At 51.0% G+C, this 17,505-nt stretch overlaps 2 protein-coding genes across 2 annotated transcripts; one reads left to right on the forward strand and one right to left on the reverse strand.

Moving 5' to 3' along the window:
- Positions 1 to 984: 984 nt before the first annotated feature.
- SLC45A1 (solute carrier family 45 member 1) lies at positions 985 to 9,088 on the forward strand (the record flags this gene model as incomplete). The annotated part of the gene is made up of 8 exons (XM_084274661.1): positions 985 to 1,384; positions 2,417 to 2,509; positions 3,543 to 3,767; positions 4,845 to 5,584; positions 6,758 to 6,911; positions 7,673 to 7,849; positions 8,521 to 8,726; positions 8,793 to 9,088. 8 exons carry the CDS (start codon positions 985 to 987, stop codon positions 9,072 to 9,074), a joined length of 2,277 nt encoding a protein of 758 aa, XP_084130787.1. The 3' UTR covers positions 9,075 to 9,088.
- A 4,153-nt stretch (positions 9,089 to 13,241) lies between these two features.
- Positions 13,242 to 14,161, reverse strand: MRPS16 (mitochondrial ribosomal protein S16). Its single transcript, XM_084274524.1, has 3 exons — positions 13,948 to 14,161; positions 13,598 to 13,858; positions 13,242 to 13,504 (listed from the first exon to the last, which is right to left on the reverse strand). Exons 1-3 carry the CDS (start codon positions 13,958 to 13,960, stop codon positions 13,380 to 13,382), a joined length of 399 nt encoding a protein of 132 aa, XP_084130650.1. The 5' UTR covers positions 13,961 to 14,161; the 3' UTR covers positions 13,242 to 13,379.
- Positions 14,162 to 17,505: the final 3,344 nt, after the last annotated feature.

The following is a 17,505-nucleotide window of genomic DNA, read 5'->3' on the forward strand; positions in this document are numbered from 1 at the left end:
CAAGAAATCACATGCTGTTTGTTAATTCAGCAGATCTGTTGGCATCGATCCTGAGATGCTATTTTGGAACCCATTTGGCTGTTGTACCCGGCACAGTGTGCGCCTTTTGGCTACAGGAGCAGTTCTGATGAGGCCTGAGGAGTCTGTTCAGCACTTGAATGCCATTAATCTCTGAGAGAGGAGTAGCAGTGCTGAGGGTGGCTTTGTGGGGTGTGTATCTTCTTCTAGTCCCAGCACGGAAGAATTATACCAGCTTCTGGTTTGAGCATATTTGTTGTCAGCTGATCTCATCTCAGCTTCCATAGTCTGAACTTAAAAAGTGTGTTCTCTGGGCATTTGGGTAAAGTCTTATGGAAGTAAAACCAGCAAGAAGCAGAGGATCAGACCTCGTCTTTGCACAAGAGCATCTCTGCTGAATTCAGGAACATAAGTAGGAAGAAAACCAAACCCTGTCGTTGGGGAAAAAAGCTTTGCATCAAGCCTCAGCACAGGCCACTGGAGTGGTGGGATCAGTACCAAAAGGTGATTTCATGTTGCAGCAGAGGTCTGGATCTGCAGCCAAGCTGTAGTTTTGCTGTATTGTAAACTCAGGCTGAGGTCATGATTTGTTGTCATTTAGCCTGAGTGAATTGAGATAAACATAAACCCGTCGCTGTTATGGGAGCTCCTGGCAGGTGTGACGTGCATCTGACCGCCAGTTGTTTTAAATATCTCAGTTTTAATCCCTGGTGACAGCAGGTGAGGCTCAGGTAACCGAGATAGGGTCTCCAGCTTCTCATTTATGCAAAGGTGGAGGAGACGTGCCCCTAGAACCTGTATGCATTGTGAGAGGAGAGGGAGAGCACAGGTTGTAACCAACACAGGTGCCGTTCCCGGTGAAACGCCGAGAAACGGCTTGAACTTTGGTAAGTGAAACCAAGCAGAGTTCTTGTTACTCGAGCCTTTTCATCCTGAGCTGTTTTGTCTTCCAGACACCTACCGGTGATGATTCCACCGTCTGCAGCGGCGTCTGGCAGCGATGCGACGCTTTTGCCTGCTGCGGCTCCTCAGGAGATCTGGCGGTCGCAAGTGCCAGGCTACGCCGGGTCGGTTGCGCGGCACATCAGTCATCGGGCCAACAACTTCAAGAGACACCCGAAGAGGAGAAAATGCATCCGCCCTTCACCGCCACCCCCACCGAACACTCCGTGCCCTATTGACTTAATTGACTTTGGGGATCTCCAGCCTCAGAGGTCTTTCCTAGAACTCTTGTTCAATGGGTGCGTTCTCTTTGGGCTCGAGTTCAGCTATGCCATGGAAACAGCGTATGTTACCCCTGTGTTGCTGCAGATGGGGCTTCCAGACCAACTGTATGGAATGGTGTGGTTCATCAGCCCTATACTAGGTAACTTTTCTTTACACTATTTCTTCCTCTTTGTTTCTTCCACTGCACAGGGGTTGCATGTCTTTGTTTTTTCTACCTCAGCTGTTCACAAGTATATTCTTGTGTGCTCTTGAGGTTAAGAAGCACTAACTGTAATGGAGAACAATTCTTGCCGTGCCTTGCCCGAAACGGGCCTGGTGTGATCAAAAGGTCTGTTCTTTTAATGGCTCCTCAACCTCTCACATCTTGTGCAAAGGGAAGCTTTGCTTGCTTTCTGCTTCCTGTATTAAAAGTGAGCAAAAGAGGATCAACATACCTATTTATGTGGCTGTGAAAAAAAGCATGCAGAGACAGTTCCCAAGGGTGTGTGAGTAAAGCAGAGTGGGGTTGCCTTCTCCCATTTAACTTTGTGGAACAGCCAAGGCGTTCCAGTGATAAAAGACCATCGACCACTGCTGTTACAGGCAGTGGATTGCTTGCCTTAGCAAAGAGGCAGGGCTGGGAGCACATCCATTACTTTGGGAAGAAGAATAGGATGGGTTATCACTGCTCAGAACCTTTGCTCTGCCCTTTCTTGTACTGCTAGGATGTGCTTCAGAACAAGAGAGCAGATAGGTCACTACTCACAGGCTGGCCCTGACTGACACAGGCACCTTCCCAACCTGCGTGTTTGCTTCCCACTGTCCCTTTAGCTAATTCCCCAGGGCATCTCCCATCTAAGACAGGGCAAATGAAATAGCTGGTAAAGAGTGGAGTCCATTAGAAGGTACAACTGTTGCATTCTTACTCTGTACCAGATATCAAACACTGCTGTATTAATGAAGCAGAGTGAACTGCTGTGATAGACAACAGTGTCACATTAAGTTGATTGGTCCCCAACCTGGGAAATGGCAGGAAGCGCACTGTGTGTGCACCTGCATGACTAGTACCAACTAGGGATGCCACTGTGCTGTGGTATCCTGCCTTTGACTGCCCTTTAAGTTACCTTTTTTAACTCCCCTGTGAAACAGGCTAATAGAAAAATGCTACTTAACAGTGAATCCTCTTTTCTAGGGTTCTTGCTGCAGCCTTTGCTGGGGGCCTGGAGTGACAGATGCACGTCAAGATTTGGGAGGAGACGACCTTTTATTCTGGTCTTAGCAGTAGGTGAGTCTTTTAGAACCAACAAGCATAATGCTTGTGAAGTAGAAACATTGCACACCTCTCTGCTGTGACATCCCATGCAGCACTAGGATTAACAGAATGCCTCTGAAGCATTGGGCATGGTGGCTCTGAAGGCGTCACCGAGGTGATGCTTTGGCAGCTAGAGATCCACACATAAAAGCTTCTTTTGTCAACAGCCTGAAGACATGATGTTTTGAGGGCCAAGAATGTTTTTCCTTGGCCAAAAAGCTCCAGACATTTGTAAGCTTGAATGTCCCAAAAGGATTACATGTATCCTATAAGCCACACCCATTCCCTCAGCTGCAATGATCTCCGTGAGAGCAGTAGTGCTTACTCTGAGGCTGTGCGGGTAGTACAATGCTTTTAGGCTGTGGAGGGATCACAGAATCACAAGGTTGGAAGAGACCTTTGAAGATCATCAAGTCCAACCATTCCCATCCTGTGCTAAACCAGATCCCTGAGTACCTCATCTACCCTTTTTTTGAACACATCCAGGGAAGGTGACTCAACCCCCTCCCTGGGCAGCCTGTTCCAGCCCTGACAACTCTTTCAGTAAAACAGTTCGTTTCTAATATCCAATCTAAACCTGCCCTGGGGCAGCTTCATGCCATTTCCCCTTGTCCTATCTCCTGTCCCCTGGCTGAAGAGACCATCACCCACCTCTCTGCAACCTCCCTTCAGGTAGTTGTAGGTGGGGAGAAGGTCTCCCCTCAGCCTCCTCTTCTCCAGGCTGAACAGCCCCAGCTCCCTCAGCTGCTCCTCAGAGGATTTGCCCTCCAGCCCCTTCCCCAGCCTGGTTGCCCTTCTCTGGACTCGCTCCAGGACCTCAATGTCCTTTTTATGGTGAGGAGCCCAGAACTGCACACAGCACTTGAGGTGCAGCCTCACCAATGCCCAGTACAGGGGCACAATCACCTCCCCAGACCTACTGGCCACACTGGTTTTGATACAAGCCAGGATGCAAGGGGTTTTGCTTACAGGCAGTCAATTGATTTTGATTTTGTTTTATTCCCAGGAGCATTGCTTGGGCTCTCACTTATGCTGAATGGCAAAGATCTAGGGAGTGCCTTGTCTGACACTGCTGATAACCACAAATGGGGGATAGTTCTTACGGTCTGTGGTGTCGTCCTCATGGACTTCAGCGCAGATTCAGCGGACAATCCCAGTCATGCCTACATGATGGATGTATGCAGCCCAGAGGATCAAGACAGGGGCCTCAACATCCATGCTTTGTTAGCAGGTATGCTTTCTCAGTGCTTCCTGGGTGATGGGAACCCTAAGTAAGCAGGCTCTGTTGGGAGAAAGCAGAGCCTAAATCACTGGTCTTTGCCTGTATCACTGGTCTTTGCCTGTATCAGCATGATAACTGAATACTTGGAGAGGTAGTACCGAGTAGCTTTGGAGACAAAGTTCACTTTACTGCAAAAGGCTTTTGTAACGGCCAAAAGTTGAACAAAACACAGTCCTGGATTGTTGATCTGAAGGTCCCTTGCACCATTAATAATGCCTATGGAAATAAAATTCTCCTCCAAGGGAGGAGGCTAGGCTTTCCACAGGTGTGGAAAGTGCCTTATTTTAGTTCCTCTGTTGGAGGGGAAGGCACAGGCTGGGCACTATGATCCCTCATTGCTGTCATCCTCAATTGCTCATTTGCTGTATTGCCCTTGCCTACTTTTCCTCTCCATTGGGAGACTGTTCCACACTCTGGAACTCCTTTGTAAGAAAGAAAGGAGAGTGTTGTAAGGCTTGCACTGTGTGAATGGAGTGAGAGAGGTATCAGGTGCCCTCAGAACACTCCTCTCTGCCAGTAGTAACGCTGTGGGCAGTTTTGTAGGCTGTCAACAGCTTGCTGAGTAACGAGCTTGCTATGCTTCTGAAGTGGTTTGGTCTGTCCTGGATGCAGTGAGTTCTGCATTCCTCTAACTGATAGAGGAAAATGGATTTACACTTGCTTTCAGGAAAACAGTATTAGCTGACTGATTGCAGAGCTTTGCCTCGAGTTTCTATTTTATAGACCAAAATAGCCGAAGGTAAAGTGGTTTGTTCTCAGCAAAGAAAGAGCTGCCACATTTAATTACTGCTTTTACAGTCCTGACCTTCTCTTCTGTTCTGAACCCTGTTTGTACCTACATCCAGACTGTCCTTGTGTTGCAGACAACGGGATTTATTACTGCATTTGAATTGGAAAGGGGTAAAGTAGTGAAACAGAAGTAACACAACTGATGCTGCTCACGAATAGTTACACAAACAATGCTGTGCAGTTGCTGACTTCCAGGATTGGCTGGGGAGGATAATCTCAGCTCTGTTTTTCTACCAGGTCTTGGAGGTGGCTTTGGTTATGTTGTTGGAGGAATACACTGGGATAAAACCAGTTTTGGAAAAGCTGTGGGAGGGCAACTTCGTGTCATCTATGTCTTCACCTCGGTTATACTGACTATCGCTACCATCCTGACTCTGATTAGCATTCCAGAAAGACCCTTAAGGTCTTTTAGCGGGAAGAAAAAGGTGATGAAGAGTCCAAGTCTTCCTCTCCCTCCTTCTCCACCTCTTTTCTTTGAGGAGGGTGTGAATGGAAACTTTTCTTCTCGTAACTCAGCTCACTTATATGCCAGTTTTACCAGTCCCGTGTCCCCCCTCAGCCCGCTCACGCCAAAATACGGCAGCTTTATCAGCAGAGACAATTCCTTGACAGGAATTAATGAGTTTGCATCGTCATTTGGGACTTCAAATATTGACAGTGTGCTTATAGACTGTTTTACAGGGGGGCATAATAGTTACTTAGGATTTTCAGCTAGCTTGCCCAGGCAGCCTGTCAGTGTCAGCTTTCCCCGGGTGCCTGATGGCCATTACCAAGGAGAAAACGGAGTTGCAGAGCAAAGGGAGAGCAGCATAACACCGGGACCTGATGGCGAGTCTCTAAGGATAGGCTCACTGGATGCCATAAAGCCACGGACATCGGGGATCCTGAAAAGACCTCAGACCTTGGCCATTCCAGATGTCGTAACGGGACACTGTCCAGAAAATAGCAGGAGAAGAAATGTAACATTCAGCCAACAGGTAAGGGTAGAAAATCAGCGATAAGACCTACTAAACCTGAGCATTCATTTAATCTCTTCATGTAGTTTTAAATGTGTGGTGCACAAACTGATCATTAAAGACCTGTCATGAGAGTTTGCTCATGAAAGTCGTCAGGGGAGCAGCGTACCTGCTCTGACTGTACCAGTAAAATTATCGTGTAGGATGCAAATTACAACTGGCAGTCTGTCAACTGCCTTTGTTAAGGTGGCAGGAAAGGGAGTGTTCCACTCTCGCTGGGCCAGGTCTGAAAGTTAGGTTGGCATTTTTAAGCCCTGCTTCACCACCCAGGCAGCTACCACGTGAGAGCAGAAAAAGACACATTTTTATTGAGCCTGTATCTTCCCTTTCCACAGAAATACCTGCAAGATAGGGCCAGGGATAGGAGTCTCCCATGAGCTTCTCCTTATGGCAGTCATTACATCTGGTTCCATCAGGGAGGTGAGGTTTCCCTTACCCAGGGATAAGACATTGGCCTCACCTCCCACTGTTGGTGATAACTTGGAATGTCTGAGACCTCTGTATGCTGGCCTATTTTTTTATGATCCGGGATGAGGTAAACTGTCCTCTGTTTCTTTTTGGTTTGTTTGCTTTTTTTGGGGGGGAGGGGAGGGTGGGTGGGAAGGGTGAGGGTGGGTGGGATGCGGGGAGTGGGGTTTTGTTTACTTTGTTTTGTTTTGTTTTGTTTGTTGCTGTACTTTTTGACCCAGTTTGCAAGAGCAGACTTTGTTAGGGCCAGGATTTTGCATAGCATGGATGTGGAGGTGGAGCGTGGAGGTTAGCAAGCAAGGAGAATGCTATGAGATTAAAACTGGCCTCTTCTTCCTTAGCCTCTCTAAAACTTGAGGAACCAAATTCACCTGAATATTGATACACCTTCTATTAAATATGATGGAATTTATGCCTTCCCTACACAAGCATCTGGATGTGGTTGCCGAATACCCTAGAGAAGCGCAGGGTACCGTTTCCGAGGCTGAATTTTCAGCTTCACTTAAACACTGTTCTTAATCTCCCAGGCAACATGCTGCAGCAGCAGCAGCAGAATTTAACTTACAGGCAATTAGATAGTTGTGTGATACTGCATAGGCTTGCTCAAAAAGGTTGTTTGGGTTTTTCTTCCCGTGCTTGTTGACCTGGGAGTTTCTTATGGTGCAGGTGGCTAATATTCTGCTGAACGGCGTGAAGTATGAGAGCGAGCTGAACGGATCAGGAGAGACCTCTGAGCAGCCACTCTCCGTGAAACTTCTTTGTTCCACCGTCTGCCAGATGCCCAAGGCTCTTCGGAACCTCTGCATCAACCACTTCCTAGGTATTCAGAAAGCGCCACCTGGCTTTCACCGTGGTCTCCCTCGGGTGAATGCTTTCAAACATGATATCTGTTACTGGCTGCTGACTAGAGAGGACGTGATTTGTTCTGTATGCACTCACCAGTAAGGTGCTTTCTAACATTTAGTTTAAGAGCACTGAGAGCAGCGTGTGATGGATGGTTAGGAAGGGCTTGCCTTGCCTCTCTACACAGTGTTAATACAGGTAGTTACTACTCACTGACTGTGAAGGGAATTATGAGCTCAGGTGGCACCCATGCTTGTTCACAAGTATTTTTCAACTGTGTTGGAGACGCTCTAGAGGCTGCGGCTGTAGAGGAAGAAGCACTCCTCCTGGGTTCTTTGTGGGAGAATGACAAGGACCTGACATGAGGATGTGATGAATCGCTCTGTGAAACCCAGCACTGTGTCCTGTCAGAGCCCAGACAGCTCAGACTGCTGTAACCTGTTTCTCCATCTTGCTAAACCGGTATTCCGTGGCCTCTGATCAGCCTCTAGGATTCCACTTAGGAATTCAAAGGATAAATCTTTGTCCCTAAAATCCTGAATGGCTTTGACAAACATTGTAGCATAATGCATGGGGAACAGCAGTCTTGGATAAGTGTGGCTGAATGCTACATAATGCTCATGTCACGCCACCTGTCTTTGGTTGTGATTTGTAACGCAGCTACATAGCATCCATGTATATTTACAAGGGGAAATGGATACTCTGCAATCCTAATAGGTTACCTCTGGCCTCTTTCAGGATGGCTTTCGTTTGAGGGGATGTTACTCTTCTATACAGACTTCATGGGAGAAGTAGTGTTCCAGGGGAATCCAAAAGCACCTCACAACTCAGATGAGTATCAGAAGTACAACGCTGGGGTCACCATGGGCTGCTGGGGAATGTGCATCTATGCATTCAGTGCTGCTTTCTATTCAGGTACCTAGTATGGCCATCTTGCCACTGCTTTGAGAAAGATGCACCCGCTCCTTAGGTGGTGTTTCTGAAACAGGTAGTCCAGCATTCCTGTTGCACACAGCCTGCCACATGGCACAGGCACTGAAGCAGAGTGCTGTTTTTCAGTGTTTTATCCCTGATAGTTAGCTTGGCCTGTGCTGGCTTCAAATGAGGTCAGCAATCCAGTGAAAACATCTCTGGTAGCATACAGTTCCTTTCACGAATGCTGCTTTCAGTGTACGCTGAACCCAGAAACACATGTGGCCACCATAGGCACAGTCCCAGTGAGCAGCAGTCAGTGCCCGTGTGCTCCCAGCAGAGCGCCCTGGTGTCACACACCACCCCAGCACCTTGTCACGTGCACTGTTTCTGTGTCATTCACCCTTATGGGGTGGGGGGGAGCCGCTGGGCTTTGGCTCTGTCATGCCCTCCACACAGGTAAGGCAGCAGGGTTGCACTGTGGCAGTGGAATTTGGAAGGGGTCCTTGGCATTCACGCATGAACCACCGGTTACTCAAAGGTGTTAATGGTTGCTGCTGAGACGTGACTGCCTGACAGCTGGGCTGCAGGGTCCAAAGGCTAGCGGTCCCACTGACTGGCTAGCGGCAGGGAGGGCCTCTGTTCACCCCAAATGCTGTGTCGTTGTCTTGCAGCTGCACTGGAGAAGCTGGAGGAGCGGTTCAGCACACGAACGCTCTACTTCGTAGCGTATTTGGCCTTTGGGCTGGGCACAGGGCTGGCCACCCTCTCCAGAAATGTCTATGTGGTGCTGTCACTGTGCGCTACCTACGGCATCCTCTTCGCCACACTCTGCACGCTGCCTTACTCCCTGCTCTGCGACTACTACCAGTGCCGTGAGGTAAGCCCTGGGCTGGGGAGGGTAGAGGGGCTGCCACAGCACCCCCTTATGCCATGTCCCCCACAGTTTGTAGGCTCGCAGGCAGAGGGCACGCGCCGTGGGATGGGTGTTGACATCTCCCTGCTGAGCTGCCAGTACTTTCTGGCACAGATCCTCGTGGCCCTGGCCATGGGGCCACTGACGGCGGCTGTTGGCAGTGCCAGCGGTGCCATGTACTTTGCCAGCCTGGTGTCCTTCCTGGGCTGTATCTACTCCTCCCTCTGTGTCACCTACGAGCTGCCGCCTACAGAGGAGCTGCCGCCCGACGAGGAGCAGCGCCCGCTCTTGCCCCGTGCGCAGAATGAATAAATGGGAGAAGCGGCTACAGCCTCTGCTGCCTCATTGCGTCGCCCTCGTTGCCCTTGGCCTCCCTATGGCAGTGGGCTCACATGCCCCCTGGATGGCAGCAGTGGATGTGTGGCTTCTGCTCTGGCTTTACCTGGCTTTCCCCTCATCCACGGGGAATCTGGCACTTCTAGTCCTTCTCCTGAGTCGGCAAAGGCCTGTCTGTGCCCCCAGGGCTATGGCAAGAGGGAAGCCGTTGGTGGCTACTGGGGCTGTTCCCTCCAGCTGCCCCTGCAGTAGCATTGCTCCCTGGAGGGTGATGAGTGGTGGCAGCTGGCTTGAGGCAGGGGACCCATAAATTTGGTACCCAGGCCTGGCATGTGCAGGGGCTGCTGCTGTGGGAGTGCTGGGGCGCCGGCACTCCTACAGCTTCCTGGGCAGAAGGTGCCATCTCACAGCCAGCCAGAGCAGCCCAGTCCTCGGTCACCAAGGGCAAAGGTGACTCTTCCCATCCTCTCATGAGGCCTTGTGGAGTGACAGGGCCAACCTGCAGGTTAAGACTTAATCTGCTCTAAGACTTGTAACTGAGACCTCGAGGGCGTGCGATGACTTAGCAGGAAGATGGGCATCTGTCTGTAACACAGCTTTGGGGTCTTTTGTTTCCATCAGCCTCCCTTGGGTAGAACCTTACTCTCAGCTGAGAACTGAAGAAAAGTCTTTTGTCTGAAAGCCTGCAGCACATCATCCTTGGGGTTTATACATTTGTACCTCATGACATTTTAAAACCGGCATGGGGATTTGCTAGCTAGAGTTGCATCTTCCACAGCACATGGAAACTAGTGAAGGACCTTTGAGTTTCATTTGATGTGGAGAGTTCTGAATTTATTCTCATTTTGGAAGGCGGTAAATGCGTGAGATCTCATACAGGTTCTAGTTAAGCCCAGGAGTCTTCATGTCTTGAGAACAAAGGTGAAAACCAAGAAATGAAGTTGAAACTACTTGCAAGGTTCCTGTCAGCCTCCTTCCATGTTTGGGTTAGGCAGCCAGAGATTACTGAGGCTGATGGGCATGCAGGTGTTTGATGTGTGCTGTACATGGCATCCCCGTAGAGGTTATTTTTTTGTCACCTGGTCTTTAGGTCCAGGAGAAGGGTTTTACCCTTTTAAATGGTGGTGCTTGGCCATTCCCCTGAGTTTATCCAGATGCTTGATGGGCAATGCCAAGATGGAGTAACTTGTGTAACCTGTAGCTGTTGCTGCTTACTGTGCTCCAGTGCTGAAAGCGCAGCGTGTGACTTGTAAGCACCTCTTGGGTTTTTTACTTCAATGGATGTATGCTGCTGAGGTTACAGAGTCCAGGGTGGTAAAGAACTGTCAGATCCAGGAGTCTTTCCATCTTTCTTTGTTTGGGCTTACCTAGTGTCAGATCTGTGTGAGTATCTGTGATGTGCCATGGCCTCGATTACCAGACAGCCGCCCCCCAAAAGCTGCTGATGAAACTGGGATGAAACAGCACAAGAAACAACACTTGGCACTTGTGATTTCTGAAAATCTAAAGACTTTGGAGAATTTGTCTTTTCTTACCAGTCTGCTGTGTAACCTCAAATCCTTTTTGTTCTTGAACTTTTAAACTCTTTTTTCTTTTCAATTTTTAGATTTCTGGTCCCACTAGCTGCTGCAGTACTGGTTCTTAAAATGTTTTCTCTTTAAGTTTTGCATTGTTACTGCACTAAATGGATCACGAGTGCTTTCCTTTTCTAGGTAGCTGGAGTTGCAGATCGTTTTGTTGTAGGTGAGGATCTTCAAAACATTCGTAGTATTGATGGAATTAGTGTGTTTGACAGTAATGTTTGTCTCTGCTTCCATCTGTACATAATAAAAAATACCTTCATATACTTAGAAAACAATTGGTATGCCCATATGCACTGCCTAATGGGATATATGTGACGTTTTCTATTTTACAGGGTATGGACCTTCTTTCCATACGTTTTTACGTAGTGTTTACATACACAGTGCTCTTAAAACAACATCAGTCTATGTTAATTTGGGGCTCTGAGTGATGCTGGTGGTGTCTGGATAAAAACCCAGAGCTTGCCAGCACCCAGTCCACAGAAACAGGTTAAAAAAGGGGCGTTGCTTACTTGCTTGTCATCTTCCTTTGCCATACATTGTGTGTGTTACAGGAATTACCCTGTGAGGTCACTGTTGAACTGTGAGCTGCAAAGTGGTGTTTGCATTTTGGAATCCAAACGCTTCAAATACTCTGTCTAAATCCACGAGCTGCTGTTTAGAAGTCAAACACTTCATTTTAGGCAGGAACCTGGTTTTGGGCCGTGCTGTAGTTCGATCTCTGGCGGTGCCTAAAGGTGCCTTTATCGTTAAAGATGGTCCAATGGCAATTATTTGTGGACCTTTACAAATGTATTTATAGAGCATGTGCAGAAGTGGGGAAAATGAGGAGAGGGACAGAAAAGACACCTAATTGATTTGCAAAAGGGATACCAATTAAACTGGCTGTAACCACTCCAGCGTGTGTCTGCGGTTCACTCAACCTCCGCTGTTCCTCTCAAAAAAGGCAACCAAGTGATTTTGGGAAGTTCTGTTCTGTTTGAGTGAAGATAAGTTTTTTTAAGAATCACATAGAATAAAATTGCATGACTGTATATATAAAAAAAGAAAAGCTATATTGGGAACTATTTAAAAACTGTTGTCTAGACAATTTGTTTTCTACTAACTAGGAATGAGTAGTCATCTTGTACTCTGTAAGAGATGCACTTTATTAAAAAAAAGAGGGTTTTCTGGGGTAAAAGGTGGCTTTCTTAATGTTCTCCCTCCCTCAGATGGGAAGATGGCCTTAGCAAGATACTTTTAAATGCCATTGCTGTACCAATACCCAGCGGATTGCATTAAGTACATAAACATCTTGAGAATTCTGGCATTTGTTTAACTTATCTAAATTGACACTTCCCTACCTCTGGACATAATAGATGCTCACTAAGGACACGGCTGCTGCACCTTTCTTTGCTGTTCCTCTGCCCAAGGCCTTTGCTTCTGTAGCAGCGTCAGTGGGAGGGAAGGCAAATCTCAGGCTGCAACACTCAAGACAACATCAAAAGCCATAGGGCAGCAGTGCCAGGACAGAGCAGAGACCTTTTAGCAGAATACTTTGTTCTCCTAGTACTGGAATCTGTGCCCTCTCCCAGCAGGTTTGAAGCTTCTGGGAGGACGGTGTTGTGTGCCATACGAGCTCTTTGCATTAAAAGCCCCAGCAGCCACTCTCTCTGTATCATGTATCCTGTGCAGAAAAGGGAGATACATGGAATGCACGAGAGGACTTTTGGTGTATGCTGCCTGTCCTGTACTGGTGTGTGGTACTCCCTGTCTATGCAGAAAAATCCATTGCTACTTTGGCAGGAGGGGGTTACCACGGCCCAGAGGCTGCGTGTTGCTGCACAGACTTCTGATCCATGCACAGTTTTAGGAACCCTGAAAAAGTCATTTTTTAGGTCCATGAGAGGATGTGGACCCACCCCTTCCACAGGTAACGAGGAGGGACTTGGGGTAGGAGTTTGGTTACCGTTTTATGTCCCCTCCCATCAGCTGCACCTTGTTTCTTGGTGTAGCAGATGCCTGGGCAGGGGACTCGGGGTGACAGGCAGGGCAAGAGAATTACTGAGTAGAGCTGAAAGCACAACACCCAGTCTGAACTACCCTATCTTGAGACAGTAGCATCTGATGCTGATAGTCATTTATGTTACAGAGCACCTCTGTGGCACTTTGGAATTTCAAAGGACAGGGCAGCGAGGGCTTTACTGCCTTATGGACCAGAGTGGGATCTTTTATTTAATAATTTCTAAACAAATAGACCCAAAACATCTCCAGAGAAACTAAAAAGACCCACAGCTGCTGTGTCCTTTGCCTTTGCCTATGTGTGGCCTCTCTTGGACCATCTCGTTAAGGTAAATCTGGACAAGGAGTCAAAATGCTTGATGGAATGCAGCAAGTGAAAGGAAGCTGGCAGAAAGCAATACACCAGAGCCAAGGCCGTGCCATGTGGAAGAGGCACGTGTGGCTCCTGGAATGCTGCCCCACCTGCATTACAGTAGAGAGACCCCTCTCAGAGCGGCTGCACTACTCCCTCGGTCGAGTAGCAGCACCACGCGTCGGGACAGAGACGCGCTCGCATAGCGTGTAGAGGGCGCAAACGACACTTTAATGCGGTCAGACGCGCGGAGGGGGTGGGATGCGTGCTCGGGGCGGAGTGGGCCGGACCGTCCCGGTCCCGGTCGCCGTCCCGGTCCCCCCAGCACCCCCGCAGCCGGGGCCTTGTTCAGGGCGCGTCGCCGGGCGAAGCGTCCGCGGGGGGGGCCGCCACGGCCTCCTGTGCTCGTCGCTGTCGCAGTCTCTCGGCGCCGGTAACCGTCATGGGGTGGAGCGGCAAGAACCCAGCCAGACCTGCAAGGACAGATCACCCGTGAGCCGCCCCGGAGCACCCCCCCCTCCCGCCTCGGCCCCCCCCCCCCCCCGGGACATCCACCCCGGGCTTACCCAGGAGCTTTTCGGCGGGCCGGGAGAGCTGCGCGCCGCAGCCCAGCCAGTGGCGCAGCCGTTCCAGGTTGAGCCCCGCCACCCTCTCGCCGTGCGCGTTGGGCAGCGGGTCGAGGCAGCCGAGCTGCTCCAGGTACTTCCCGTCGCGGGCGCGCCTGCTGTGCGCCGCCACGATGCGGTAGAACGGCCGGTTGGTGCAGCCTCCGAGGGCGAAGCGGATCACGACGTGCCCGCCCCGGTAGCCCTTCAGGAGGCGGCTACCTGCGAAGAGACAGCGAGGCGGTCAGGAGCCCAGCCGAGCCGAGCCGGGCGGTGCAGGGACCCAGCGCTCCGCGCCCGCGGGCACTCACCCATCTGCACCATGGCGGCGGCGGGGCCTTCTCCGCGGCGCGGCGCGGTGACGTCCGAGCGAGCGGTTGCGTAGCGGCAGGGGCAGCGCCGGGCTGGATGGGCGGGAGGGCGGCCGAGCGCCGGCGGCTGGGGCGCGTCCCGCTCCCGGTAGCGGAGGCGGGAGAACGGTGAGGTCCAGCCCCTTACCGACTGCGGGTGAGTGACAGGCTGGAAAGATGGGCCCGGGGGAGCCTAATGAGGTTCAACACTGGCAAGTGTCAGGTGTTGAACTTGGGCTGGAGGAATCCCAGAAGAGCTTATTGAGAGTAGCCCTGCTGAGAAGGACTTGGGGATTGTGGTGGATGAGAAGCTTGACATGAGCCAGCAGTGGCTCTTGCAGCTCGTAGGGCCAATGGTATCCTGGGCTCCATCAGCAGAGGGGTGGCAGCAGAAACAGGGAGGGGATTGTCCCTCTACTCTGCCCTGGGGAGGCCCCAGCTGGAGTCCTGTGTCCAGAGCTGGGGCCCCCAATACAAGAAGGATGTGGGACTGGTGGAGAGGGGTCAGAGGAGCCACAAGGATGCTCAGAGGGCTGGAGCACCTGCCCTACAAAGAGAGGCTGAGGGAGCTGGGCTGGTTCAGCCTGGAGAAGAGAAGGCTGTGAGGGGACCTCATTGCAGCCTTCCATTCCCTGAAGGGAGCTTATAGGCAGGAGGGGATTCGACTTTTTAAAAGAGCAGATACTGGCAGGACAAGGGGGATGGAGTGAAGCTGAAGGAGGGAAGGTTTAGATTAGATATTAGGGGGAAGTTTTTTACAGAAAGAGTGGTGAGGGGCTGGAACAGGCTGCCCAGAGAGGGGGTGGATTCCCCGTCCCTGGGGGTGTTCAAGGCCAGGTTGGATGGGGCCCTGGGCAACCCTGTGTAGCTCCAGGCCTGGAGGTTGGTGTCCCTGCCTGTGGCAGGGGGGTTGGAGCTCTGTGATCCTTGGGGTCCCTTCCAACCCAGACCATGCTATGATTCTATGAGTGTCGAGATCACCCAGAGCTGAGCGCCGGGGAGGCCACGAAGCTCCCCTGCCCGCTGCTGTGTGCCCGGAAGGGAGCGGGGGCCACCTTGTCCCCCCATGCTGGAGGTGAGGGGAGGGGGCTGGGCTGGGCTGCAGGGCGGGGGGCGAGGGTGCTGGGGAGCACGAGCTGGGGGCACTGCGTAGGCCTGGCGGGAGGGAGAGGAAGGGGCCGGGCCGGGGGAGCGGTGCGGAGGTGTGTGCAGCACTGTCTGGCTGTCTCCGAGTCCTGCTGGATTGTGGCTTCCCCATGGCAGTGGGGTCTTTGGGGTGCCTTTCCCTGCCCCGAGTCTTCCACTCTTCCCGCACTGCCCTGTAGGCTGCTGCAGGGTGGGGTATTTTGTTTCATTTTAGTTTTTCCCCATCCTCTGCTTAGTTCCATCCTGTGACCAGTCACTAGTTTGCCTTTCCTCATCTTTCTCTGTATTGTTCTCAGTTCCTGCTTTTTACAATCCCTCCATTTGCATCTTACAGCCCATCATGGTTCTGTGTCCTCTGTCTTTGGCCCCTGGTCTGTATTTTATAGGGCCTCCCTCCCTCTCTTTCCTGTAGCCTGTTACCAGAAACCTGGAATAAACCTCCTAACACGGATGCAGTGTTAGACATTCTTTATCACAGCACCAGATGTGTGGGGACTGTCTGTATCAGTACAGGCTGGGGGTGACCTGCTGGAGAGGAGCTCTGTGGAGAAGGACCTGGGGGTGCTGGTGGGTGACAGGATGCCATGAGCCAGCAGTGTGCCCTGGGGGCTGAGAGAGACAATGGGATCCTGGGGGCCATCAAGAGGAGTGTGGGCAGCAGGTCACAGGAGGGGATCCTCCCCCTCTGCTCTGCCCTGGTCAGGCCCCACCTGGAGTGTTGTGTCCAGTTCTGGGCTCCCTGGGATAAAAAAGACAGGGATCTCCTGGAGAGAGTCCAGAGGGGCTACAGGGATGATGAAGGGCCTGGAGCATCTCCCCTGTGAGGAAAGGCTGAGTGAGCTGGGGCTGTTCAGCCTGGAGAAGAGAAGACTAAGGGGGGGATCTGATTAATTTAATTAATCTAATTAAAGCTGAGCCTCCGGAGGGGTCCTCTGGAAGCCCCTTAGCACAACCTCCAAGTGACAAGGAGAGTTTCTTACATTTCCATGGCCTGCTCTGAGAAAGAATCTAACCAGTCACATCCATCGAGAAAAGGTACTGGCAGATCCCAACCTCTGGAAAACACCAGAGCTGTATCAGGCCACTAGTAAGGCTACTCAGGACCTGAGTCCTGGGGTCTGCTTCTCTCATGGCAAAGATCACAGGCCACACAGCACACAGCATGAGGAACCTGTGAGGAGCAACATGGGCAAGAGGAGCACTGCACCCTGAACAAAGACTCAGCAAGTCAGCAAAGCACAAGCAAGTACCTCTCTTTTTTTTTCCCCACAGATGTTACATTTCCCCTGTTATACTGTAGGGCTTTAAAAAGTTCTCTCCACATGCTTAGAAAGCACGGTTCACACTTTGCTCCCTGAAGTCATATTTCTCTCTTTCTCTATTTCCCTGCCAAGAGGTGACACCTGTGGACTGTTCCCAAAAAATTCCCCTGAATCATCTGTGATGCATGTGAAACAGCAGCCAGAGCTGGTACCAAGCAGCTGTGTCTTTTAGGAAAGCGTTAGATCAGTCCAGCAAGGGGAAGGATTGCCAGTGACTCTGCCACTGACACCTGACCACCAAACCAAGTTAGAAAAAGAGCAAAACTAGGACAGGACCAAAACCCATGGGAAGCACCATTGCCACAGCAACTGGCACCCTCACAACTGGCTGAGTCTGCAGAAACAGAGATGACTCAAGTCCGGAGCTGTATGATAAAACCCAAGAGTCTGGGAGGTGGGTTCATGCAGGAGAAACACAATGCCAGGTGCTTCCCCATACAGCAGAGCCCTGTCTACTGGGCTGCCCAGAAAGCAGCGCTTTGTGGCCCTCTTGTTCTGAGCACTGACTACCAGCGTAGAGGAGCTGCTGCAACACATCAATACTTCCTTGTTAACTACCCCCTTATTTAATATTATCATAGAATGGCCTGGGTTGGAAGGGACCCCAAGGATCACAGAGCTCCAACCCCCCTGCCACAGGCATGGACACCAACCTCCAGGCCTGGAGCTACACAAGGTTGCCCAGGGCCCCATCCAAACTGGCCTTGAACACCTCCAGGGACGGGGAATCCACCTCTCTGGGCAGCCTGTTCCAGCCCCTCACCACTCTCTCTGCAAAGAACTTCCCCCTGATATCCAATTTAAACCTTCCCTCCTTCAGCTTCACTCCATCCCCCTTGTCCTGCCAGTCTCTGCCCTTTAACAAGCTGATTCCCCTCCTGTTCCTCTGCTCCCTTCAGGGACTGGGAGGCTGCAATGAGGTCCCCCCACAGCCTTCTCTTCTCCAGGCTGACCCAGCCCAGCTCCCTCAGCCTCTCTCCCTAGGGGAGCTGCTCCAGTCCTCTGATCATCAGGCTTTCACACGAAGCTATGCAAAGAAAGAATCCAGAGG

Source organism: Gallinula chloropus (assembly GCF_964237585.1).
Source record: "Gallinula chloropus genome assembly, chromosome: 23".
NCBI classification, from domain to species: Eukaryota; Metazoa; Chordata; class Aves; order Gruiformes; family Rallidae; genus Gallinula; species Gallinula chloropus.

Bases quoted from the DNA above. Each gene is read 5' to 3' on its own strand.
- MRPS16 (XM_084274524.1), bottom strand. The intron at 13,505-13,597 runs GTAAGCCCGGGG...CTGTCCTTGCAG, and splicing joins GCCCGCCGAAAAGCTCCTGG to GTCTGGCTGGGTTCTTGCCG.